The sequence below is a fragment of the Gymnoscopelus microlampas genome (genome assembly GCF_963454915.1).
Source record: "Gymnoscopelus microlampas genome assembly, chromosome: 1".
NCBI classification, from domain to species: domain Eukaryota; kingdom Metazoa; phylum Chordata; class Actinopteri; order Myctophiformes; family Myctophidae; genus Gymnoscopelus; species Gymnoscopelus microlampas.
Window position 1 is genome coordinate 49,060,340 of NC_139962.1, and position 27,032 is coordinate 49,087,371.

The 27,032-nt window shown below is 42.1% G+C and overlaps 1 protein-coding gene across 3 annotated transcripts in view; it reads right to left on the reverse strand.

The window, feature by feature from the left end:
- Nucleotides 1–10,091: 10,091 nt before the first annotated feature.
- Nucleotides 10,092–27,032, reverse strand: part of phkb (phosphorylase kinase, beta) — a 131,907-nt gene continuing 114,966 nt past the window's right edge. For all 3 annotated transcript variants that reach the window (XM_084044494.1, XM_084044495.1, XM_084044496.1), the window contains exons 26-31: nucleotides 25,922–26,127; nucleotides 25,331–25,465; nucleotides 22,081–22,210; nucleotides 19,231–19,338; nucleotides 14,967–15,107; nucleotides 10,092–11,743 (exon numbers count right to left, since the gene is read on the reverse strand). In XM_084044494.1, coding sequence (XP_083900620.1) covers nucleotides 11,606–11,743; nucleotides 14,967–15,107; nucleotides 19,231–19,338; nucleotides 22,081–22,210; nucleotides 25,331–25,465; nucleotides 25,922–26,127 — 858 coding nt within the window. In that variant the 3' untranslated portion in view covers nucleotides 10,092–11,605. The remainder of the gene's footprint in view (nucleotides 11,744–14,966; nucleotides 15,108–19,230; nucleotides 19,339–22,080; nucleotides 22,211–25,330; nucleotides 25,466–25,921; nucleotides 26,128–27,032) is intronic.

Genomic DNA, 27,032 nt, shown 5'->3' on the forward strand with positions numbered 1-27,032 from the left:
CTCTCTTGGAAATTCTAGGAGAAACAAAGCAAGCCTTCTGATAGATATGTTTTGTGGACCAGATTGATATGATCTAGAAATATCGATCTAACCAGTCAAATTAATATAGTGATGTCTTTTTGGGCCTGTACTTCAGTCTTTTAAACATGCCTTTTGTAACTCTACTATACTTTCTCTACCAAGGCCATGTAGCTGGCTCCATATTTGCTATCTGGTGCCGGCTCCATAGGTTTCCAATCAGTAAAAATATGTCTTGGTCAACACTTTGTGATTAAATGCCAGATGACCTGTATCTGTATAAGATTATCTGTATGACCGGGATATTGTCACTAATTTACTCTGTCAGCTGTCACCCTGTCACAGATAAACCTGCCACATGTCCTATGATATCGAAGGAATACGGAACTTGTTTATGTACCAAAAGTTGTACACAAGGACACTATAAGATGAACATCTTATTATGATGACACCCTGATGCCTGACAGCTCATCATATGATCTGACGTCTGAGGGTCTTAAAGCCAATCATAAGGATGCACCTATGTCTGATGTCATTGAAGTCCAACTGTGTATAAATACCGTTGTTTGTTAGTACAACTTAAGTGTGTGATTATTATAATTGTCTGTAACTTGTACTGCCTCCGTGTACACACTCGAGCAATACAGACTAATCATTTTTGGACGTACCAGGTGTCTGACTCTCATTTCTTTGGGTGTTGACTGGACGGGTATTGGGGGGTCTTAGTACCAAACCATCTTTTCATCTTTCTTGGGCTCTTGCCTTATTTATAGGGTTCAAATTTAACCCTATCACCTTCATAACCTACATATGGGGACACCTTCATAAATGTGTCCCCAATTAATAACACTAGACCATACCCGGTGAAGTGCGCAGGCAAAAGTAGTTGCAAACGTGGGGTTATTGCCTGTCTCTCTCTGTCCCCCTCTCTCCCTCCCCCTCCCCCTCTCTCTCTCTCCAGCCAGCAAGCATGGCCACATTCTTGACATTCTTTGACATAAAAATGCGAATAAAGAGCTGAGATTTAGTGATATCGAAGAACTGGCTCGACAGTTCCATGCACATGGTAATGGTCAATGGCTGTGCACGATTTGAGAGCAATAGCGCCAAGCAGTGAGGAGAACCGGGCAGAAGACTTTTGACATAAAAATGGGAATAAACAGCTGAGATTTAGTGATATCGAAAAACGGGCTTCGGAGTTCCATGCGCATGGTAATGGTCAATGGCTGTGCGCGATTTGAGATCAATAGCTCCAAGCACCGAGGAGAACCGGGCAGAAACGTGTTTGGGCTCACAGGTTGGGCTTCACTGGTTTGGTCTCAGACACTACAGGTTGGGCTTCTTTGGGCTTCACTGGTTTGGTCTCAGACACTACTACAGAGGATACTAGAATTATAGGAGGATGGGCTGCCCCGAATGCCACCATTCATCAGCTTTAATTTGGTAGTGTTACAGAAGAAAGATTTGCCTGCTTACTTATTTGTGTGTCATCACTTCCAATTTCAACTTATTTTAATATTGCTATAATGCTCAATTAAACTTAGTAACTAAAACGTCGGTTTTTAGTTATGTTTAGGTTAATTACGATTGTTTATTACTGGACCACATGGACATTATGGTGACTGGGCGTTGTCCCCTTTGAGTAAAAGATGAACTATTTCTATAATAAAGAAAATATTTCAGGTGGTTTTCATTTTTTTATTTTAGTTATAGAGGTCAATTATAATGCATTAAGGCACATAAGGCTTATTAGCTAGGAATCCTTTTAAGTTATATAGAAGTTGTATCTTTTGTTGTCAAAAAGCAGTGCGTTTTATGCCCCACCTAACTGCTATGGAGAATGATAAAATAATACCACAAGGTGGCAGTAATACCTTGAACATATATGGCCTACACACAATAAGACATAATGGAAGTAGTAGTAGAGAGTTGCCTCTTAATAGCTAGTTGTGGTTGTTGCTGAATAAGTTAATGTTTGGTTACTAAGTAATTTTTTACAATTGGTATAAAATAAGAAATCTCTCTACAATTGTGTGTAAAACAATGCCAGCATCCCAGTTCCGATGGTCTCTCCGGTAATACTATAATAGGAGGCTATCTGAGGCCATACTTGAGAATGCTGCAAATGTTGTTGTTTTTTAACTACATTTTTATTGGAACAAAGGATTTTCAAAAAACAGTTAGGCTACACATACAGGAAGACAATACAGAACATAAAAGTGTGTGTGTGTGTGTGTGTGTGTGGGGGGGGGGCAGAAATAAAAAACCAGGACAGTACAAAAACAAGAAAGAAAAAAATCGAATAGGCTGCATTTTACAATTGTTAGTTATTTTTCTATTACATATTGGTTATACATTGTCCATGGGCTGAAAGAGAGATGACCACTTTTCCCAGTATTTGTGTGATTTGTCCTCTTGTAGTCTGAGTATGAAAGTTAGTTTTTCCATAGTGTATATTTCCCTTATTATGTCCATCCAATTGTCTTTGGTTGGGGGATCCTGTTGATACCAGCGACGTGTGATCGCTTTCTTGCTTGCTGCTAGAAAGATTTTGATTAAATATTTGTCATGTGTCAAGAAATCTTCAGGAATATTTCCCAACAACAACAAGGTACTGTTGAGGTATCTCAAAACCAAGAACAGCCTCTATGGTGGCGTGAATATCTCGCCAATATTTTTGAATTTTGGGGCACTTCCAGAATATGTGAGCGTGGCCCGCTTCCATGTAGCCACACTGTCTCCAGCATGGTTGATCTGTTTTCAGTTGCTTTGATTTAAAAAATCGGGTTAAATTCTTCCAGCAGAACTCCCTCCACATTCTTGAGTTAGTGGTCGTATATTGTGTTTTACACATATTTTCCCATTCATCTGTAATATTGATCTCTAACTCTTTTTCCCGTTTAGTTTTAATATACTCTGTGGAGTTAGTTCTGGCTGATACCAGGCCCTTATATCATTTTCACACCGTTCTTTTAGACTCTTTTTTTATAGGCTTGGGTAAATACCTGAATAAGATCCTCATTTGAAGCCCCAGGCTCCAGTGGTCTCACCTCTCCTAGCTACAAATGTTTTACATGTCACTACAATGGCTCAATTTCATCAAGTGTGTCCTTGGAGAGTCTCCCTGATAATCTTAGGTGGTAATTGTAAACAATACCCAGGTAAGACGAACAGGTTAGTCTCGCATAGCCAGACAACTATTCCACAATCTCTGAATGCTATATGGAGAGGTAGAACCCGAACCACTTGAGTGACTTATGGCAGTGGTTCTCAAACCTTTTCAAGTCAAGGACCCCCAAATTAATATGTATTTGGCCTCGGACACCCATCTGAAAATATGTTGTGCCAGGGACGCCATACAAGGTTTGTGTTACAATATTTCCGGCTATTTTCAAAAAGCCGATCAGGGTTAAAGTGGTTCAACTGATTTTGATGCTATAATAACTCATTTGGCTGGGGACCTCCTCTGTGTGTGTGATCATGTGACCTAGTCGCTTCTTTTCGTAGACCTGTCTGCATGTTTCTCTCACAAGATCTGGCAACGCTGCTCACAAAGCGTCAAGATGCAACTGAACAAAATCTGGCTTGAATGTATGATGATGCATTCCAGAGTGGATGGCTGCCTGGACACTAAACATGCCATTAAGAGACAGGAGGCTTATCTGCAGGCCCACAGTCACTCACATACACAAGCAAGCCAGATAAGAGCACATGCAGGGCTGGCCATTATGCTATACATAAAAGCAGCAAGGCTGACAGAGACAGAGGCTATAGAAACTGTGTGCTGGCTGCCAGCGCAGGAATCCGTGGTGTGCTTGCTGTCACTCAGACTACATTTTACATCATACACATGAAAGTATGTCAGAGACACGATTATGTCTTTAAGCTGTTATCTCTGGGTTACAGCGCAAACCCGGAGAAAGTGTTAATGAACGGAGCGAGATATAAAAGAAGGATGTGTATAAAGATAGAGGGGGGTAAGAGAATAGTTTGAAAGACCCTGACTCTCTCTCTCTCTCCCCCTGGTCATGGTCATCCCCGGCTTAATGCACAGACTTTCGGGACTGCAGTAATGGGCACCAACCTCGGCACCAAGTGTCATGGCAAAAGTGAAAGAGGACTCTACTATTGTCGAAAGAGTGACGAAATTGAAACAATGGCTGCTGAAGAACCGATAAAACCGTGAAATGCGTTGGCAGCACCCGCTGGTGAAACGAACATTTTCCGCAGCACCATTATTTTGGCCACAATAATCGTGACATTACAGTAAATGTTCATATCGTCCCATCTCTAGTCACACTAGCAGTGACTAAGCGACATTTCCGATGGAAGCCAGTGTAGTTGGTCACACACTCACGATGGGTGATGGCCAGCAGTGTAGCTGGTCACACACTCACGATGGGTGATGGGCAGCAGTGTAGCTGGTCACACACTCACGATGGGTGATGGGCAGCAGTGTAGCTGGTCACACACTCACGATGGGTGATGGGCAGCAGTGTAGCTGGTCACACACACTCACGATGGGTGATGGGCAGCAGTGTAGCTGGTCACACACTCACGATGGGTGATGGGCAGCATTGTAGCTGGTCACACACACTCATGATGGTTGATGGGCAGCAGTGTAGCTGGTCACACACACTCATGATGGGTGATGGGCAGCAGTGTAGCTGGTCACACACACTCACGATGGGTGAAATCAAGCACAGGTTCTAACCAGCTTTCACCTTCCCAAAGGCTACTGTACCTCCTGGAAAGACAAAGCCACTGTGGTCAACTGTCACTGTACAACAACAGTGGGATGGAAGCTGTAATAAAACTGCATGCAGAGCATCGACCTGCTTCATGGGCTCAATGTCTACTCACATGAGACCTGAGGCACTTTGATAAGCAGAATTTTTGGTTTCTCAGAGGAAGTCGCTCTGGATGCGGGCATCTGCTAAATGCCTAAATTGTAATTGTACTGTATATCTGTATGTACTGTACATTTATGTGTCTGTTGCTTGGAATGTGTGCCGATGTGTTCACCAACAGCACACTCTAGTCCTATTTTTCACATTTCAGATGGTGCTGTAAGGAGGCCCTATTTAATAAAGTGTTTTCAATATGTTCTGGTTATAGTAGGCTTTTATGGAAAATATTAGAATATAATTATTTAATGTCTGACCAATAATTTCTGACCAATCTCATAGCTTTTCTCAATCTATATTCATGCATGTCCCGTGGATCTGCCCGTGAAATTCTTCTCATTCACACTTGCGGTTCATGAGATGAGTTTTGAAGATTTTTCGACAACATTCAAACTAGCTTGCAGGCCAGGCCTGCCTGCTGGTTCAGTGACTCACTCACCACAGGCGTCTGTCACATGTCACATCCTCTCTCATCTTTACTATCTAATAAAGCATAAAAATAATGAATACAAGAACGGTCGCCTCTAAACCTACTCGGCTCGGGTCAAATCCGACGACCTCGGAATTATCAGAGTCATCGGACCTGTGTATTTCTGGCCACCAGAACCTACTGAGACCCAGGAATACAACGCATTCTCCAAGAAGGCAAACGCTTGACGTCAAGGGGCTACCAAGTCTAGGGGGAGGGCGATGAGTTACAATTCTGTCCGCATCGGAACGTAACACGAACGGCACTGAGTCGGCTGAGGTGGACTTTGCAACGTTTGGCATGGCGACTAGCTCGCCTAACGGCTTGCTCGGCGGTGCCTCTCGTGGCCTCTTGAGTGTTCTGCGACACACAGTCTGCACTGCACTCTTCTTTAACTATGCTGCCTCCCAGTGGTCAGTTTGTGTATTTATTCTAAGGTTGGACAGTAAACGGTTATTTATCCACTAAATTCAAGGTGAACATGAAATCTGATAAGAGACAAACATATTTTCTACCTTGTGTTGGGTTAGCCATAGACGGAGGGAGAGAGAGGGGGCTCAGTTTAGCTAAGTCCTATATTTGAGCAGTGCATCATTCGAAGCAATTCATCTTTGTAAAACATTTATTTATTCCAAGCGACAGCTCAAATCTCCTCTCACTGGAAAAGACAGCAGCCGAGTTGTTTGTTGTGAAGTGATTTCCAAACAGAATGTGAAGCCAGAGCTCATTTATCTCCTCTGCTGGCTGTGGCGCACGCATATCTGCCAGTCATTTAGTCAGTGTTGCAGACAGTACACAACCCCAGTGCTGAGATGCAGCGCAACATGAGTGGATGTGACTGACTGGCTATTTTTGGCTAATGTTCCCCGCAGAATATGGATGCTGAGGTGCTTAAGTGGTTAACAAAAGTGTCATTTTAAGAGTTTTAAGCATAATTATTTCTTACGATGATATTTTCATATCGTCCCATCCCTAATAAAGGATAATGCTGAGCACTCCATTCAGGGCTGTAAGATGAGAGTAAGTAGGTTGGAGAGGCTTGTTGAATTTTTGAGTATCGGCCATGGAGCGTGGGAGTCTACCCCTGTTTCACAATGCGCTAGACCCCTGGGAGATGGTTTGCTGAGGTGGAGCGCAACACCTACCATCAGCTCCCAATACTTTACCACACGGCTTGCCACACCTTCCAAGCCATGCTACTCATACGCAGAGCTGGTGGTGTCCGGGACCGAATCCATGACCTTCTGATCCAAAGGCAAGAGAGCTACCCGGACAAAAATGTAGGATGTAATATATTGCTGAACACTCCATTCAGTAGCCTGGTAAACCCTCCCTCCGGAAATCTCATTTCCATTTGATTGAAATCAAATGGAAATGAGATTTCCGGAGGGAGGGTTTACCAGGCTATCCATTCAGGGCTGTAAGAGGTAATGTAATGCTGAAAGACTGCAGTAGACACACTTGCATAACAAACATGACATTTCAGTTACAACCCTCGCTAAGGAAAACAAGAGCATCTTGCTTTGCTGGGAGGGCAAAACCAGCATATGGTGAAGAACACACTGGTGAAGAAAGCTAAGCTCTGTAGTGGGAAGCAAAGTGGAAAAGGTGGAGGAGGTCGTGGAGGATTCTAAAATGGAGAGTCCCAATCCTCGATTCTGATTGGCTGGTTTCCATTTAGTAGATGTGCTAAAAGACACTAGAAACTATACTCCTTAGATCAGCTTATATCAATCACAGGTGCGTTATTTGTTTCTGCAATGATCCAGCCTATCTGTAACTGAATGAGGGAAGGGGAGCGCTTGTTTTCCTTACAAGCCGGGCGGGGCTTCTAAGCACCGCCGTGTGTAGGACGGCTAATAATCTCTCAAGACAGATTATTTTTCCTGTTTAAATTTGCCGATGGGTTCCCAGGCGAGTGACTGAGGGGCGAGGGACTGAGGGGCTTCAGGGCGAGGCTTGTAAGGAAAACAAGCGCTCACCATCCCTCACAAACCATCTGTGCTGGATTCTCAGCTGCAAGGCTAAGTAGCTAAACTAACAGTTTACAATGGAAGTTCACAGACGAGACGTAGTAGCTAAATCTGGCTTTTTATTGAATATCTTAGTCACAATGAACAGTTAAGTTTTGTTTCTCTATGTGTTTGTTTGGGAAAAGTTGACGTCTAGCACACAGCCATCTCAATGGACTGACTGAACAGGCACTGGTCTCTGTCAGGAAGTTGCTCTTCCTGGTAGCCGGGAACTACTTTCTTGTAGAAGTTGTTCTTGTAGTGAATTATTAAAAAATGTTTTAATTGGGACGTGTCAATTATTTTCATGTTGCCATATTTGTAACCGTTTTAGAAAAGCAATAAGCCACGCAAGGTCTCAGTTTACTTCTATTTTATAATGGCTGAGAGGGTCAGAGGTACTCGGCTAGCGCCTCGTGCCTCACTACGCCCCTCAGCCATTATAAAACACTTGGTAAACTGTGACCTCTAGTGGCTTATTGTTTTATTAGGAGAAATCTCGAAACCACCCTGACAAACCCCCTCCAACCACTCTTTGATGAGGTAGCAGAGCAGACTCACTGCCCCCCCCCAAAACAAGGGTGATGGTCTGGGCCGGTCGGTCCTGCCATTAGGCCCACACGAGTTCTTCAGAGTTATTGAAAAACGATACATCCATTTAAGGTGAAGCTGATGAGAATGAAATGTATTGTGGAATACAACAGCATCAAAAACAAACACGCTTTCTTTTCTCGGCCCTGTCCCTCCAAGCGCCAGAACCCTGAGCCCAGCTCTCACCGTCCTCTCTCCCTAAACTCGGGAGTTTTTAAGGAGTATTTAACCTTTACAAACCACACCCTCAGACAGAAACAGTCAATAGCATGACAGTACGGCATGGACAGACCGGGCTTGTTTGTACTCCCTAACTAACAAAGGAGTAACATAGGATAGGACCAAATAAAATGGAAGCTGATATAGTTGCAGCCTTATGTTCCACCCGAACAAAGAGGATTAAGTCAGTCTCCACCCTTACCTGTATCTTTGGTTCATTACGGCAGTACTACTATGATAACTGAATTTCAATTAAGGTTCCATATCTAAAAAAAATGTATACAATAAAAACACATCGGAATGACTATATTCTTAAGTACAAACACGAAGGCAAATGGACACAATAAATCACATTACAGTGTGTATGTGATTCATGCAGTGCCTACTGTGTATTATTGTAATGCAACATTAACATAATCTGGGTACATTATACGCATCTGCTGCTGCCTGGCAGAAACCTCTTATCTCCCTATTTTAGCTTTGTATGCTTTTTCATAAACGAATGGCCTGCTTCGTCATATTACAATGTCACACACAATACATACTTTCCCTTGCCACACGACACGTTTTCAGCTTGTAGATCTGCTATTTTTGCTACTTTTGAATTTGAAACCAACATCCAGCATGAGGTTTCCATCCGACATCGACAACATGCATGTGTAGAATGTAATGTAGATGTAACTTCTTACATCACGGAGCTTACATAACTTGCATCATGTACTGTGCTGTACATAGCTTTGCCACATCTCTATGTATGAACATACAGTATGTGTAAATTATAATACTCTGTGAGAGTGCACACTGCAGTGCGTATGCCCTGTCAACGTATTGAAGCTACACATTTTGTTCACGGTAAAATAACTACCATCGTGGTATATTGTCTATATCTGTTGTATTTGTGGCCAGATTAGTGCTGCTCGTTGTATTTCAATTATCATGGAGATGTGTGCACAACTCTTTTGTTGTCATATGCATTGTATTTGTTATTGACATACTTTCCCTTGTTGCTCTGTGGACCTTATGTTATCTTTACTCATACTTTTTATTATTATTTTAATTATTATTAACATCATCTATTTAACATCCACACTTTGTATATATGCTTGCATTTTGAGTTCACAAATGATATCCTCACATAGGAGGAAAAAAAACCCTGTAAAAAACCCAATAAATAGATATATATAAAAAAAAAATAACATCCACACAAGTTAAAAACAATACTAACTAGAAAATGTGCTCCTCGGAGCACAAGTCTCCGCCAGCAAATATTGATTAATCCTGTCTAAGCTATTTATATTACGTATTGATGACACCAGTGTGTCTACATAATGTATTGCTCCGCCATTTCTCAGCCATTTCGTGATTATTCCTGTCTTACCTCTCTTTGAAAGAGACACAGACTCTTTCAAAGTGACACATCTATTTATAGGCCGCTATACGTCATGCGTCTCACTAGCCAATCAGAGCACACTCTTTCAACATATTGTCACGTGTCACGTGAGGCTTGACCAATGTTAGCTTAGCCGAGGGGGACGGGGGACGGAAAGTGAAAACATAGTCTCCTGGCGGAGACAACTAGATAATGTGCTCCTCGGAGCACAGGTCTCCGCCAGTACTGTTCCTGATTAATCCTGTCTTACCTCACTTCAAAAGATATAAATGATCTTTTGAAGTGACACACCTATTTATAGGACTCTATTTCATCATGCGTCTCGCTAGCCAATCAAAGCACACCCTTTCAACATATTGTCACGTGTCACGTGAAGCTTGACCAATGTTAGCTTGGTGGACACACGGAAGGACGAGAACGAAAACATAGTCTCCTGGCGGAGACAATAAAACTAATGGAAACTCAGCACAGACCCCAAAAGTTCACACAGTTTAACCGATTACTTTATTCTTCAAAACTACGGTAGTGTGTACAGTAGTTACAAATACTCAAGGTTTGGATTATGACAAGGTTTGATGGATGGATGGATCACAGTGATTATATAATCAGATAAACACATCGAGACACATGTTTCATCATTTCCACTCTAGGACGACAGCAACACATAGCTGTCAGGCAGAAACCTCCCATCTTCAGATTCTTTTTATGTTTCTTTCAACTTGCAACATGCTATTCCTACAGTGTCACACAAAAGTAGCAAAGTATTTTTGAAAATAATGTTAGGTTAAAGTGAAATTGGTTATATGTGTCTGTGGGTGTTATAAATATTGAACCAATGAAAAGTATTAACAAGAGATTGTTAACTAAATAATCCCTGTAGAATGTTTTGAAAGGTTTTGGATATACAATGTTTCCACCTGACAGCGACCAAAACAAATTCTGCTGCCTACCTTCCTTTGAAATGGGCTTTTTTTTGGAGAGCCCTCAGAACTGGGATTGAACAGCGCAGCGGCGCTCATTGTCATGCAGAGATCGCCACTCACAAACACATCATTTCACATCACGTCGCAAACAGCAGTAATCAGAGAGAAAGCGACATGAGGGGGTTATGGCAAACAGAAGCTATTGTCACGCAGCAAACGCTCCATGCACAAATATGTCACGCAAAGGACACACAACCATGCATCCTCTGGTACAAACACACCCCACGCGCACGCGTGCGCGCGCGCACACACACACACACACACACACACACACACACACACACACACACACACACACACACACACACACACACACACACACACACACACACACACACACACACACACACACACACACACACACACACACACACACACACACACACACACACAGCCCTAGCAATAACATTCATGAAGGCATCTTGATTTGCAATAGTTTTCATGCTGATGGACCTGCATAATATTTTGCTTTCGGAACAGCCTAGAAAGGACAAGCTCAAACTGATGCATGCTGACACGTTAACAGTAGAAACTAAAGAAAGAAGGAAAAACAAGAACAAGCAGCGTTCCTTTCTCTGGGGATACATGACAACACACTGATAACTAATGATCTATAGATAAGCATTGCATCATCCAATGCACCCCTGCACTAAGAGTAGTATGTGTTAAGTCAATGCAGTCCGTCTGCCCTAAGAGTAGCCGTAGCACATGTGTTAAGTCAATTAATGTAAGTACATGTAGTTGCTGGTGATACTAGTTACAAGTAACGTAACAGTTGTAGGTGGTGGTGTGAGGTTTGGGTAATGACTAATTGGTATTCCGTTGTTAGCTTGTAGATCAACTTTCTTTTTGTTGTTATTTTGGAAACATGTTTTCCATTACAACAAATGGGTTCAACACGATGTCTTCTAGCTGACAGAACATGGGTCATCTTTGCGGGGCTTCTAGCTAACAGAACATGGGTCATCTTTGCGGGGCTTCTAGCTAACAGAACATGGGTCATCTTTGCGGGGCTTCTAGCTAACAGAACATGGGTCATCTTTGCAGGGCTTGATGTCTCCTTGCAGAAGCAGGTTCATGACAGCCTTGGTCAGGTAACTGGAGGTTCCTCTCTGGCCCACTGGTGGGGTGTTGTAGAACGCCTCCATGTTGTCCTGCAACAGACACGGATACAACGTGTCTTACAATGTCCTCTAATACAGCGGCTCACAAACCTTTTCATTTCAAAGACTGGGAGTGGTTAAAGAAATAAATATTTTGATATATTTTGTACTTGCTCAAGAGCACATTAGCATGAGGCTGAGCATGTCAAAATAATGATGTCTAAAAATGATGAATTGCATTTTTATAGTGCTTCTCCAAGTGCTCAAAGCGCTTTCCAATGGTTCGTTCATTCATTCATACGGGGGGGGGACTTGGGAGGTGAAGCGGCCAACAATCGACGCCAGCGTCCTCACTATTCCCACATTCACACACACAACAATGGCGGCAAGCTAGCGCAACCGACTCATTGGAGGAAATGTAGGGTTCAGTGTCTTGCCCAAGGACACTTCGACACTAACTCTGGCGGAGCCCGGGATCAAACTGGGAACCTCGCGGTTCCCATCCGGCCGCTCTACCGGCCACTCTACCCCTGAGCCATTGCCGCCCGAAGTCATTAAAGCCGTACTTGGTAAGTCCCAAAATAACGATTTTAGCAACCTCTGCTGGTCACTACCGTCATTGCAGGTCTTTAGCGGATTTCTGCATTACCCAGAATTCCATTTGTTTTCACCGGAAGGCGGAAGCGTTTCAAAAAGGGTTACTTTTGTTGTTTTATACTATATGCGGATCTTTTCTCTTAGCCAGTGGAGCTTTAGTTACCGTGAGCTGTGTTTTCTTTTGCTGTTGTTTTTCCATCTTCAAATCCTATAATGCCATAAAAACAGCATGAAATTCATTTTTGTTACTAGCGCGGTAGTTCCGGGACAAACAGGAAACCGGTGCAATTCCGTTTCCGTTTTCCGGCCGGATGACGTCATTTTCGCGGGAAAGACGCCCCCTGTCCACTTTCAATAGAAAATATGTTTATAAAAGGCTTTCGGGGGTGAAATTCATGGAATGGGTGTTGTGAAACATTTGCCACTCACAAAAGATATAAAATTTTACTTTCGTTTTTTGAAAAAGTTACCTAGTATTACTTTAAGGAGTCATCCTTAATCCTTTTGTAGTGTGTAAGTCTTTTACCACTCCAGTTCCTCTTAGTTTCCGAGACTACCACACCTGCAACCAACCTTGTAATAAGGACAAGGCGCAACAGTCTACCCTGGACCTAATTTCAAGGACCCCCATAACTATGAGAGTGAACAAATGGAACAAATTCTGTTCAAATGTGTTTGATGAATCCAAATTTGGTTACATTTGTAACTCTCAGAGTTACAGGCCTGTAAGGGTCCATTTGGAACATCATCAAGGAATCTGAGGGTCCCTGGACCGCACTTTGAGAACATGTGCTCTAAGCAAGGGATAATTGACGGGTCGCCGGTCATGCCTAATCACGCTGAAGGGATTTATTTCTCAATAATGACGGCCGACCCGTCAATTATCCTGCTTATTGCACGGCTACTTATTGAATGAATTAATAAATTGACCCAAAAGTAACAACAAAATAAAGTATTTCCTTGCTTATGGTAATGAAAGTATCCATAAGTGTGGTGCTGGGCAGACACGGTCGCCTCGGAAAACAAGGAAGTGTTGATGAAATAGAATACATTTTCGGTTATTGCATTGTCTATTTCTCGCTTCAAATGTTTCAAAAACATTCTAGCAATGTTGATTTGTAAATGACATTGTGTGTTTGTTTACATGCAACCATCAGCTCATTGAAAAATTGGGTTAGGGTTACAAAAATCATGGTGATCCAGGAATCGCAATAAAAAAGATATTTGAGCAAAATGGACATGGATTGTGTCCAATAATCTGGGAACTCATTCAGTAAAAAAAATGTTTTAAAAAAGCTCTCGGGGGCTGAGCTCATTTCTATGCCTGAATAACAGGAAATAATTCTTGGCTGCGCCTAGTTATGCTAATTTGCTTGCTTGCTCAAAGGCCTGCCCCCGAGGACTGCAAATATTCAACTCAGAAAGCGATTCTGCCGACAGATTGCTTGCTCCATTTTTCATTGCAAATTGAAAATCTAATGGGTGATTTATACATATACATTGGCACGCAACCAAGTAGAACTCAGGCTTAATTGTTGGCTTTAGCACTAAATGAGTACTGCTTTAAGGAGTATTGTATAAGCTTCAGTCATATTGTCATGCACAGTATCAATCAATTCAACTATATTATCAGGTAAGCATGGAACAAAATGTTAATTTATTCCCCAGAATGATTTAGAGTGATTTTAGTGTATATCAGTAGCGGCAGCAGAAATAACATTTTGACTGGGCAATCAACGTTTCGAGGGCGCAGCACAGCCAACACGGACAGGCCTAATGGACGAGAAGGAAATATTGCAACGTAATACAATGAAAGGCCTACCAAAGAATACATTCTGATGATAAAATGAATGAATTTGTCATTTGGACAAAATGTTCTCTCCATCAAAGGTTGCTCAGATTGGAACCATCTCCCAGTTGGACTAAGGGAGAGCCCCACCCACACTCATAGCATTCAAAGGACAATTGAAAGTGGTTAAAACAAACTTGTGAGTAGTTTTACTCTAAATAGGCTTTCTTAAATGTTTTTAAGCCTTTTGTTTGATTTAATTGAGTGTTTTGTTAACTATGTTGTTCTATTGTGATGTCTGTATGGTTTTATGTTTTTGGGGACTACCAATGGAAATTCGCATTCGCTAAATCCGGCATATTTACACTTAATTATGTATTAAATCATCTCTTAGTGATAATTAATGTACATTGTCCCGAACAAATAAACAAATAAAGTAAAGTAAATTTTAGGGTCTACATTTAAAATCGTACTAAAATCCTCATCATAATGCTACGTTTCATGAATCTGTTTTAATGTGTGCATTGCCGCTCCGTTAATTAACGACCCTCACCCTCACCCGACTTTGAAACTCAGGTGACCATTTAGTCCAAATAAAATCTTCAATTTTGCGCGAAACTGCCCACTTTGCCCAATACTGTAGCTTTCGCCGCTAGTATATTAAGAACATGGTTGTGACTTGAAGCTATGGAAGGCCTGAAACAACGTCAGCACTTTGCTCTACCTGCTTCTCTATGCCTTCAAAGAACAACATCACCACTTTACCTGCTTCTCTATGCCTTCAAAGAACAACATCACCACTTTACCTGCTTCTCTATGCCTTCAAAGAACAACATCACCACTTTACCTGCTTCTCTATGCCTTCAAAGAACAACATCACTACTTTACCTGCTTCTCTATGCCTTCAAAGCGACTCCGATCCTTCTGGAAGTCATTGAAGGCCTCCTTCACCAGGCCGTCCAGGTTCACTTTCTCACCGAACTCCAGTTCAGGGTTTCTCTCCAGCAGAATGGATATGACCATCATCAGCTGAACAGAACAGAAGACAGTGGAGAGATTTAGATCAGTGGTTCTCGGGTCCGCGGACAAATACATTTAGGGGTCCTTGACATGAAAAAGTTTGAGAACCATTGCTTTAAAGCAGAGTTAACAACAATTTGATTTAACAACATAAATTACATTGAGATTCACAGTACATCAGTGTGAAAGAAGAAAGATCAATTTGCTTTAATTGCATTTCGTCGCTGTTGGGCATAAACCTTGTATCTCCATATTACATCTTTGGGGGTAAATTAATGTCCTACTCTTTCATACTACAGTGTCGGCTACTTTTGCCTTTTTTATTTTATTTTGGAAAGTGAAAGTTGTTAAGTGTGTCTGTGGGTTTTATAAATATTGAACTAATGAAAAGCACCAAAAAGAGCTTGTGCAAGAGATAATTGACGGCCAGCCAGTCATTGTTGAGAAATAAATTAGGCCATTGATTAGGTGATTAGGCCATAATCACACTGAAGGGTTTTATTTCTCAACAATGACCGGCTGGCTGTCAATTATTCCGCTTATTACACGGCTACTTAATACATTAATTAATAAATTGACCCAAAAGTAACAACAAAACAAAGCATTTCCTTGCTTACGGTAATGAAAGTATTCCATAAGTGTTGCGCTGGGTGGACATGGTCGCCTCGGAAAACAAGTAAGTGTATATATAGTGTATAGTGTATCAAATAGAATACAAATTTGGTTACTGCATTGTCTATTTCTCGCTTCAAATGTTTTCAAAAACATTCTTGAGAGCAATGTAAATGACATTGTGTGTTTGTTTACATGGCTGTCATGTTGGATACGGCACAAAATCAAGCAACGCAGCAGGTGCGCTGAGCCTTTGATTAGATAGAGCTCATCGGTCATTATCGAGAAATAACACAACGCTGAATTCAGTGATTGACCAATCAGAATCAAGCATTCAACCAAGCTGTGTAATAAGACTAAATAATAACTACATTGGATCCATCGGAACACAGGCTCTTTTTTCCATTTCCTGAACAATTTGTATTCAAGCTGAACACACTAAAGCACTCTCTTCTCAGGTAACAAACTTGGAAGAAATAATAATAACTAGAAAAAGTGCTCCTCGGAGCACAGGTCTCCGCCAGGTCAGGTATTGTGGCCTCCTGGTGGCGCTATAATAGGCCAATGTGAAAAGGGTGCTATTTCTTCTTAGGCCTTGCACGACAATCGGACACTGCATTCATGATTTGAGGCGCTATAGCAGGCCAATGTTAAAAGGGTGGCATTTGTTCCTCAAAATAGTGTGAATGTGCGTGCAAAGTTTCACCGCAATCGGACGGTGGGTTCATGATTTTCAGAATTTTGTTCAAAACAAGCCAATAATGCAAACTTTAGATGTCAATCTTAGCCAATCAGGATGGAATATGAAAAATCAAACACATCCATCTTGATCACATGACTATAGATCATGTGTATCGATGTGCGTGAAATTTGGATAAAATTGGAAGGAGTAGTATAAAATAATGTGTTTTACATAAGTCGGCCTCCTGGTGGCGCTATAAAGGGCAGATGTGAAAAATGCAGGGCAAAAGTTTTTCCTTGACCTCTAGGGAGTGTGCATACAACGTTTTACACAGATCGGTGCAGTTATAGGTAAAAACACGAATCGGCCTGTTATAGCGCCACCATGAGGCTGATTTGAAAAATGTCAAGTGGTATTTCTTTCTTGGCCTAATGGGAATTTACGTGCAAAATTTCACGGAAATTGCATGCTGTGTTCATGATTTGAGGCATTTTGTTCAAAGCGGAGCACTCCTGCAAACTTTGGAAGACATTTTTAGCCAATCAGGATGGAATATGAAAAATCTGAAATACCCGTTTCGTTTAATGACTATAGAGATACTGCGTACCGATTTGCGTGATTTTTGGACAAAATCTGTAGTAGTAATGTCAAAAAATATGTTTTGCACAAATCGGCCTCCTGGTGGCGCTATAAAGGCCCAATGGAAACATTTGGGGCAGAGGTTCTGAAGTGGCATCCAGGGAGTGTGTGTGCACAGTTTTGCTGCGATCAAGCCAACGGTGCCGGAGATTATCTGGTCACAGACGGACGGACACACGGACGGACGGACGGACGGACGGACGGACGGACGGACGGGCGGGGTAGAAAACATACTCTCTCGCCATGCCTTTCGGCCTGGCGGAGACAATAATAAAAGTAAGCTGGAAATGCTGGTTTATAGTTCCAAGGGGAAAGTACTGAAGTAAATTAATAATTTTTTCCCTTCTTTTTAATTCTATTTTTTATTATAAATACCTTGTATAAGTGACAAGTCAGACTGATGGTTCATTGCTGCTTTAATCCAAATGAAAATTTGATCCATATGCTTTTCATGACACAGTCATATTTTGACGAGCCACACCATTACAATAAATAACATCTATGAAAGTTGTGTGCACGCACAGCACGGCTGCTGATCTGTTGGCAAACCGTGACATTCAGGTATGTATTTAATCATTTTGAATGTGCTTCAATTCAATCATTTTTTGCTGATTACAATTTTGCGAAAGCTGACCAAGAGCTTATATTTGCATGCATGTTGGTTCAATTGCACTGCATTTTAAGGTGGGCTCAGACTACAAGATAATCCAGGTGATTTGGGGTCAGAAACATACCCTCCCGATTATAGGGAGGGCGCTCCGTACCCCAGCCTAGATCGGGAGCGAATGTCGGGCATGATTATCCTCTAGTGCGTTTCAACGAACCGATCTTAAGCCTCCGAGGACGCTCACAGGACGTTCGGATGATTTTCAGACATGTTTGATTGATTTATCTGGATATTTATGTGGATCGCCACTGTCCGAGTGGAACGGCACCGGCACAGAAGGAGTCGACCGCGACCGATAGAAAGACGGTCTAAAAGGAAAGGAGACAGATGTGAAGTGAATGAGAGAAAGACAGTCTACAAGGAGACAGGCGTGAAGTGAATGAGAGGTCTTTTGGCAGCGGTCCAAACAAATTGTGATGCGTTGGACAGCTGATATGTGTGAAGAACACTGTCTGTAACGTGTCTTCAGACATAATACAATACCGTTCATCACCTCTGCACATTAAACCGTCTCTGTTCATTCTTTACATCTTCTAGTCAGCTACTGCTGCTGCTTCTGCATGTGATCATGTGAGATGAAATGGCGTGAGGTGCTGCGACCCCGATAAATCTTAATCAAATCCTGTAGTGTGTGATGTCTCATTATTTTAAAATCTCATAGTGTGTGCATGTTTAAGATAATCTGATGAGAGTATGATGCTAGTAGTGTATGATGCTACCATATGTTTTTTCCCCCCAGATTCTTCTGACTACAGTGACATCACCTGTGATTTATCAATCATCCGCCATGATGTTGACGGATCACCTCGGTGCTTAGAAACCATAGAAATAAGGCAAACAGGTGCTTCTTTCTTAGATATTTTGTGGTTATATGGATTTATATGCTTTTTTTATGTCAGCCAACAACATTTGCAGGCTTCAACCAAGTCCGCCAACATGTTATAAGAAAAGAAATGACACTTTGTGGACTTAAATAAAGTCAGTTAAGACTGCATGCCGATGTCTGGACTATAATCCTCAAGCATGGCCATCAGCTGAGTTCGGGAACATACAGTACGCTTACCTGATAGTGTCCTGGTAGTACTTAAGTCATTCACTGCCAGGAATTCATTCATTCATTCATCCGTCTACTGTACCCTTGCCAGCGAAAACGGCGATTTTACTGTACCTTTGAAAAATCATGGGATGATTGAAAAACACTTCGAAAAAAATACTTGTGAGAAAATCATAAAACTGCTTTCAACCTGGTGTTCCTCTTTTGGGCATATCGCGGAAAGTTTCGAATATTTTCTGGTCCCGTTTACATTTTTCACAAGCAAGAATGGCAGATTCGGCCAAGCCCCGAAATACCTGTATGTGTCTCAAGGAATATTACGATTGCGGTACACGGTACACGATTACGATTGCGGTACACGATTGCGGTACCTTCATACTCTTACCTGCGGTAAGAGCATAAAATATGCTGCATGAACAGAGACCGATGGACTTGATTAACAGATTAAAATTCAAGGTTAGTAAACAGATCTTTTTACCTCCACTATGATCTGTCTGTACTCAGGCAGTACGATGTTCTTCAGCGTGTCCTCTATCAGCAGGGAGAAGTTCATCTCATACATCGTCATGTCAGACAGAGTGGGTTGCTGCCAGAGAGAGAGAGAGAGAGAGAGAGAGAGAGAGAGAGAGCGAGAGAGAGCGAGAGAGAGAGAGAGAGAGAGAGAGAGAGAGAGAGAGAGAGAGACAGAGAGAGCGAGAGAGAATTAGGTTCATTTATCATTGTGTACCGATCATTGTGTCTGATCCCTCAATTCTTTATTCTTCTTCATCTTTCGATTGGTGTGATTACGTTTTCGCCCGGTGGGTTTTTATCACGAACAATGAGTTCATGGGCAGGACAGATGTTCCACCAACCTGCAATACTCCCACTCAAACTGTTCACACTGTTCAAAGAAACTCAACTTCTCTCCCGCTGGAGTACAACAGCACACTTGTGAACTTAGAGTTTAGCCTGATTCACACTTGGAAGTGCGCCAGTGCCTTGCATGAAAAACAGCAGATCTATGAGATCACAATCCGTCGCATTGCGATGCCTTGTGCGCTTGTAGACTGGCTATTTTGGGTGTGCAACATGATGCAACATGGTCCAAGTGTAAAGCACAATACATGCTCCTTCTGAAGTTTTCAGAAAGAGAGGTGATCTCCTTCTTCTTTCGGGTAATTCCCATCAGGGTTCTGTTTTCTTTGTCTTCCTCTGTGATTCCAGCCACCTACAGTACATGTCCTCTCTCATCGCATCTATGAACCTCCTCTTTGGCCTTCCCCTTCTCCTCTTGCCTGACAGTTCCATCTTCAGCATCATTCTCCCAATGTATGTACACCTCATCCCTCCTTTTCACGTGTCCAAACCATCTCAACCTCGCCTTTCTTCCTTTTTCCCCAAACCTCCTAACCTGTGCTGATCCTCTAATGTAGTAATTTCTGATCTTGTCCTTCTTTGTCCCTCCTAATGAGAATCATAACATCCTCAATTCTGCCAACTAATGTAACTACTGTATTGTGTAATGTAACTACTGTATATGTATGTATAATGTACTACTGTATACTGTATGTACGTGTAATGTAACTAGCCTACCGTAGGCTACATTTGATACATCACTATTCTCTTCATGCTTCAGCTTGTAGGAGGCGGTACACATGTCTCAATGAATAGAAGAGTAGGGAGACCAAATATGACCACCCCAGTTATATTGTATTAACATACAAGCGAGAGCACCAGTGACAACCAGGAATAGACTGGGTGACGACCATGAAGAGTGTGGTGACATCTGGAGAGACAGAGGACAGCCGGAGAGACGGTGACCTGGAGTGGAGAGGGTTGGCAGCGCAAACCACGTCTTCCGCGAGGAAGAACCTTTTTGCTACAGACTGCGGTGAAACCTGCAGGGAGGGTTTAATCCATCAAGGCAGAGTGAGATGTTTGAGCCCAGCAGCAACGGCGACGCAACGCACCTGTAGAAAAGCCTCCATTTCTGGTCAGACGAGGGAGGAGCCAGACCTGGAGCCAAACCACAGTGCCTAGAGCCTCCTAGTGTCGCCAACAGCTGGAACATCTCAACTTCCCTGGCCTGGCATTGGTCGGACCGATGGCGTGGATCCATGCATGTTGCAAGTTGTAAATGCAGCATGCATGGATCTGTGTTGTTGGTCTGGCTAGTGCCAGGCTAACCCTAAGCCCCTAATTAGCACTGTCTCTAACTCCCCTCAAGAGACAGGGGGCAGTAGCATGCCACTTGGACACAGGCTGGGGTCTGATCAGCCTCGGTCGGGTGGTCTGGAGGAGGGTGTCTGTTGCAAGACCCGAAACAACACTGATGATGTGTCCAATCTGTGTACAGATTGGACAAAAATACATTGTAATCACAATAGATACATACAACATAATAAAGCTTTAAGATGTCTATTTGAATATAAATAAAAAAAGTTTTTCAAGAAGCCACTCTTTAAACCAGCGATTCCCAACTTGTGGGGCGGGGCTTTTATTGATAATTTAACATTGATATAAACAGATTAACTAATTTCCTGCGAATCGCGCATAAATGCATTTTATTAAATAGCGCACTTGTCCGCCAAATCGCATAAATGCGTTCTATTAAAAAAATTAGGCACGCTGTTTTAGGCACTGTAACACAGCTTTGGGATGATCCATCGTCAATGAGAGAAGAAGTATGTGGATGTGAGATCATTCCAAAAAACGTCACTTCTGCCCGCCCTGACAATGGGATTTTCAGAAAATCATCTGTAACTCAGTTGCTGTTTTTTGCATTGAAAACCACTGTTTTCAGCGAGCCCCAGCCCCAAAATTGCGGGTTGGAATGTTGTGGTCCGTCTGAATACACAGATCCCTCCTCTTACCCCTTCCCTCCGCCTTTTTTGTTTTTTTGGAATACAATGTCGCCTCCACGGTGTTTCAAAATTCATCGGATGAAGGTAATTACGCTGGCAAGGGGATAACAAACGATGTTTAATACCTTGGCGGTTATTGTGTTAATGTAAAAAAAAAAAAATGTCATGGCATGTTTTCTTCAAAACCTTGAAAAATAACTATCCCACATCGCCTAATGCTATATAGGGTCTGGAACTACGGCTCCCGAACGCCGAGAAAGGAAGCTGTCATCTGTTCGTCATTTCCGTTCACAAAAATATCTTTTAAAGTATCTTTAAAACATATTTTACAAGCAACATTCAAGCTCTGATATAATACAACACCAAAGAATCAAGTGATGATATGAATCACAATGTAAATCACAAGTGTGATTTTCTATAACATAACAATAGACGGCAATTAGATTTGCTGTGAATACTGATGTTTGATTGGAGACAGGTACCTGTGGCAGGTGAGCTTCAGCCACCATGATGCCGTTGGGCGTCCTCTCCAGAATCTGCCACACCCGGTCATAGAAACCCAGAGGAGTTCTATTCAGAGAGCCGTCGATCTGACGCCTGCTCAGCCAAGACCTGTAGAAAGACCACCATAAAAAGACCACCATTACCTTCTTGACCTGTAGAAAGACCACCATTACCTTCTTGACCTGTAGAAAGACCACCATTACCATCTAGACCTGTAGAAAGACCACCTTGTGAGTAAGGGCACATTTGGTCGTTCAGGCAAACACAAAAAAAACACCTGTTTTGATGAGGTGCTGACCACGGCAGTTAATAATGTTGAAAAGGCTGAAGCCGCACAGTTCTTGTATTGAAAGGTATTGGAAACCAATATTTTGATAATATAGTCTTCCTGTGAGCATGTCGATCGGCAATCTTTGCTACTATTGCGTGACACTGTAGTTAGTATGACAGGCATTCACTTATGAAAAAATATTAAAAGTTGAAATATGGAGCTAAGAGGTTTCTGCCCCGACAGCAGTAATGTCTTCTACACTTTGTCAGTACTCATGCATAAAAAGTTTTCAAGTTTGGCACACAAGTGGTGCAGTACTTCCTTTGGTGCTTTCAAACAGCTTTCGATCCATTTCCCATTAGTCTCCATCTTATGTCCGCAACGGCGACAGAAGTAACAAAAATCCATCAAGAAACAGAGCAAGACTTTAAAGCGATTCATTTGAGCTGCCAATGAATTGGTGAGAATGATGCAGAGGGGACTTTTTATTGCACTGTTCAGAGAAATGGTCACCGAGTTATGGCCATTTGAAATGTTAAGACACTGCAGTGAGGATTGGAGCAATGGCGCCTGACGTGGTGCCATTGATACTAATGGCCCCTGACGTCGCCCCTGGTGTGACGATTGTCATGGCAGAACTCTGAACAGTGTTTGTGTCATGTTTTGGTGCAGATTGGAGCAACAGTGTTGCCCGTGGCCCCTGGGGGCCCCTAACATGGCCCCTGTGTGACAGAGTTGATTTCGTCGACTAAAACTATGAGGAAAATGTCTGTTGACTACCTTTTTTCAGTCACGAAAACAAAAAAACAAACAAAAAAAAAGCTATGATGACTAAAACTATGACTAAATATAATTGACAATTTCGTCAAAAAATAAAAACTAGACAAAATTGTTTGGGAGGGACTAGTGGAGAAGAGATCCAGTAGAACTAAGATAAGTCATCATGGGTGCGAGTCACAGACAGAAAATAGTTGATATACAAGCTCACAACGCGTTGTGAGATTGTAGATAAATTATTTTTGGCATACAGCTAAGTGAAAATAATTTTGATGCCATCACGGACCGCCCAAAAATAAATTTTAGTCGACTAAATCAATTGTAGATTTAGTCGACTAAAATCTTATGATATTTAGTTGACTAAAACTAGACTAAAAGTAAAACATTTCAGGTGACTAAAATATGACTAAAACTAACCGGAATGTTATTCAAAAGACTATGACTAAAACCAAGTCAAAATCAACACTGCTGTGTGACTATCATCATGGCGGACCCCTGAACAGTGTTTGTGGCAAGTTTGGAGCGGATTGAAGCAACGGTGTGCCATTTCATCAATGCAGGGACAATAACATCCTGATGGTTCCCATTATAGTACAGCTTTACAACTGAGTCTGAAACAGAACACAGTGATTTGTGCAGCTTCGTTCACAAACTGCACACATAGTCATTTACTATCAATAGCTAAAGATTGGGCAGGGAGGCCACACTGTTATTAGACTCTGTCTATGTCTTCCCTGAGACAAGTACGCAGACTGAAGTGGTGCCTGTGAGACTGAATTCAGGGCAAGAAAGTCACTTAACCATATGAATCCCGACATCCCTATTCTGGAGTGAACATTCTATAATGTGACACTGTAGTACAACAAAATACGGTATTCATTTACCAAAAACATTGAAATGTTGAGATATGAGGTTTCTGCCCTACAGCATTGATATTATGACATCATCTGACTACACCAGACTAGGCTATAGGGAGACACATCTTTGGACAATTAACATAATGGAATTACAGCTATGTGGCATCATGCCATATAATCAATCAATCAATACAGGACAAACAGAATGTTGCAATAAGTGTGCACAGCCCCTACATCTGCCGCTCTGACAATATTTCTTGGATGAGAGGACACTTGATCCCTATGCTCATGTTTATCACAGCTCAGGGGACCAAGCCATTCTTTGTTTGAATGCAGGAAACAGTGTGTGTGTGTGTGTGTGTGTGTGTGTGTGTGTGTGTGTGTGGGCGTGTGCGTGTGCGTGTGTGTGTGTGTGTGTATGCACACTACTTTGGTACACTAGTATCAAATGTTCCCACAAGTACAGTCGAATTTGAGAAATAAACATTGTGAGGACCATTCTCATCACAAGAGAAATGGTTGTTTTATGATTAAAAATGATTAGGGGGGCCCGGACAGCTAGGCTTTAATGTAGCCTGACAGCACATTGCGGGTTCGAGTCCCATTCCTGAGGATCTTTGCTACATGTCTCCCCCCTCCCCGTTTCCTATCCGTCTACACTCTAAACTATAAAAAAAAAGGCAGAAACCCCCCCAAAATATCTTTAAAAAATAAATAAAAAGGATTTGGGGAGATTGAGGTTGGGTTTAGACATTTAGAGTTTAGGTTTCGGGGCAGTGCAACAAGTTGTGAGCTTGAAGATTTTTTCCAAAGCCGAGAGTGCCAATGACGTGTTACACGCCAAAACCGTGTTTTCAGTGTTTACGCTAGATGGCACTGTTCGCCAACCTATGAGTGATCCTATGACTTCTGGAGAAGAGTATACCCGGAAATAATGTGATCACAACAAACCGATCTAATGTTAAAGGATTTTGAAAAATACATACTTTCTTGTTTTTTTCTGTTTTTGGCGAGAACAAGCTATATTCAACAGCCAATAACAAAAGAACGGAGGGTCGTGGTGACACGCTCCCCCTCCCCCCGATGGAAGACAGAGACACTCCTCCGTCTTTTGCGACACTCGGTGTGTCGATCGTCCTGGAGCGAAATATTCTGTGGCTCTTGAAAGGTTAGTAAAAATGCTCAAAAACGCCGGCACTGGTTGACTTAATTAATTCATTAATTCTGGCACTCAATTAGTTCATTTTGATATCCTCACAAGTATACTAATACAAACGTGTTGATGCGTGCGCGCGCGCGCGTGTGTGTGTGTGTTTAGAGGACCTGCCGGTGTGCTGCGGCTGCAGCACGTCCAACAGCAGCTGTTTGACATCACTGGGAGAGAGCTGGTAGATGTCCTGAGGAGACATGTCCCCTGCACGGATCTTCAACTCATGTTTCATGGCCTGGACAATCCACCTGACAACAACACACAACACACACACACCATGACCTTCACCTCCTTCATGGAATATTACTGTATATCTATGGTTGTATATTGTCTCTGTCAGGTGGAAACCTTGTACTGTATATCCTTTTTTACTATTATATTGTGACGTGCTGTGAGCTTGTAGATCTGCAATTTAGATCTGGTATTTACACTTAAAAGGAAAAAAATAAATGTGTAAACAAAGCTTTGTCACGTTGCAAATAGAAATAAAGGTAACTATCTTACAAAACCGTGCATTTGCTTTCAGAAATAGTTATCCTTAGCACACATACAGTACGAAAGGTTAGCTTAGGATAAACTTTTGAAACAAATGGCAGCAATATTTAAATGTTTTGCCTTCACTTGGTATAAAACCTTTGGGACAAATAGCAGCCAGCTACACACACACAAACACACACACACTCTCTCTCTCTCTCTCTCCTTACCCGACTCGTATCTTCAGCATGCCGCGGAACAGCTCAGGGTTGTTGGAGATGATCCAGCCGATGTGGATGACCAGCTCCTGCTGGAGCACCGCCTCCCTCTCCCCTCCCAGAGGAGAACACTTAGTGTAGATGATGCCTTTAATCACGCCTGGAGACAGCGGGTTGGAGATCACCTCTTCCTCATGGCCGAACAGGCCCAGGGTCACCTGACCGCACACGCACACACACACACAGAGGATAAAATGTACACCAGAGCAAGGTAGAATTAGAGCGTTGATCCTTTGTTTTGAGTGTGTCCATGCAATGAAATTCAAATAAGGGAAATTCAAATAAGGGGCATCCCCTATTTCTAAGAAAAACAAAGGACGTCCAGAACAAGATAAAATGTCAATATATATACAGTATGTAGAGTTTTTGTATATTAACAACCTGTATTATAGTATTCGTATTTGTATATGAGCTGTTTGAACTTGTAAGATGTGTGTCATCGATTGATTCCCCAAAAATAAGGAACAAAGTGTGTCCCTCATCAGCTCAATAAGGGACACGTCTTTTAGTTTCCAAATGAGGGACGATTCCTTATTTCAAGGGACGGTTGGCAGCCCTAACGGTATGTGCACGCATTTATGCTATTATTGGATTGTGGAGTGCGCTACTCTGTCCATGGGTCCAATTTCAAGTCCCTTTGTTCTGTTGCTCTAAAATGGTCCTGTGAGGGAAAAAAAATTACACTTGGGCCATCTCCCTGACAAGAGGACACCTTTATCTCCTTTAATCTAAGTGAAACCCTGGCTCTGTGATGTTCAAATATGTCTCTTTGAAGTCTCAGGTAAGCCATTCATCTTTGCACTGCAGCAGCAGACTTGCAGAGAGCTAACAGTAGCTGGAATGATCCACATGACAAAAAAAAAGGAAATGATCTTCTTGGATTTATAATAACGGGAAATAAAGTACAATCAACAGTAAAAGTTGCTATTCCATATACCAGTTCAAAAGGTGTCCCATATATCTCTCTACTGAGCTGCTATTGTACGCAAAGATAAGACGCCTGCCTTGAATTACAAATCAGCTCTTCCAAATCTTGTTCACAAGAAGAGCAAATTTCCCCCCG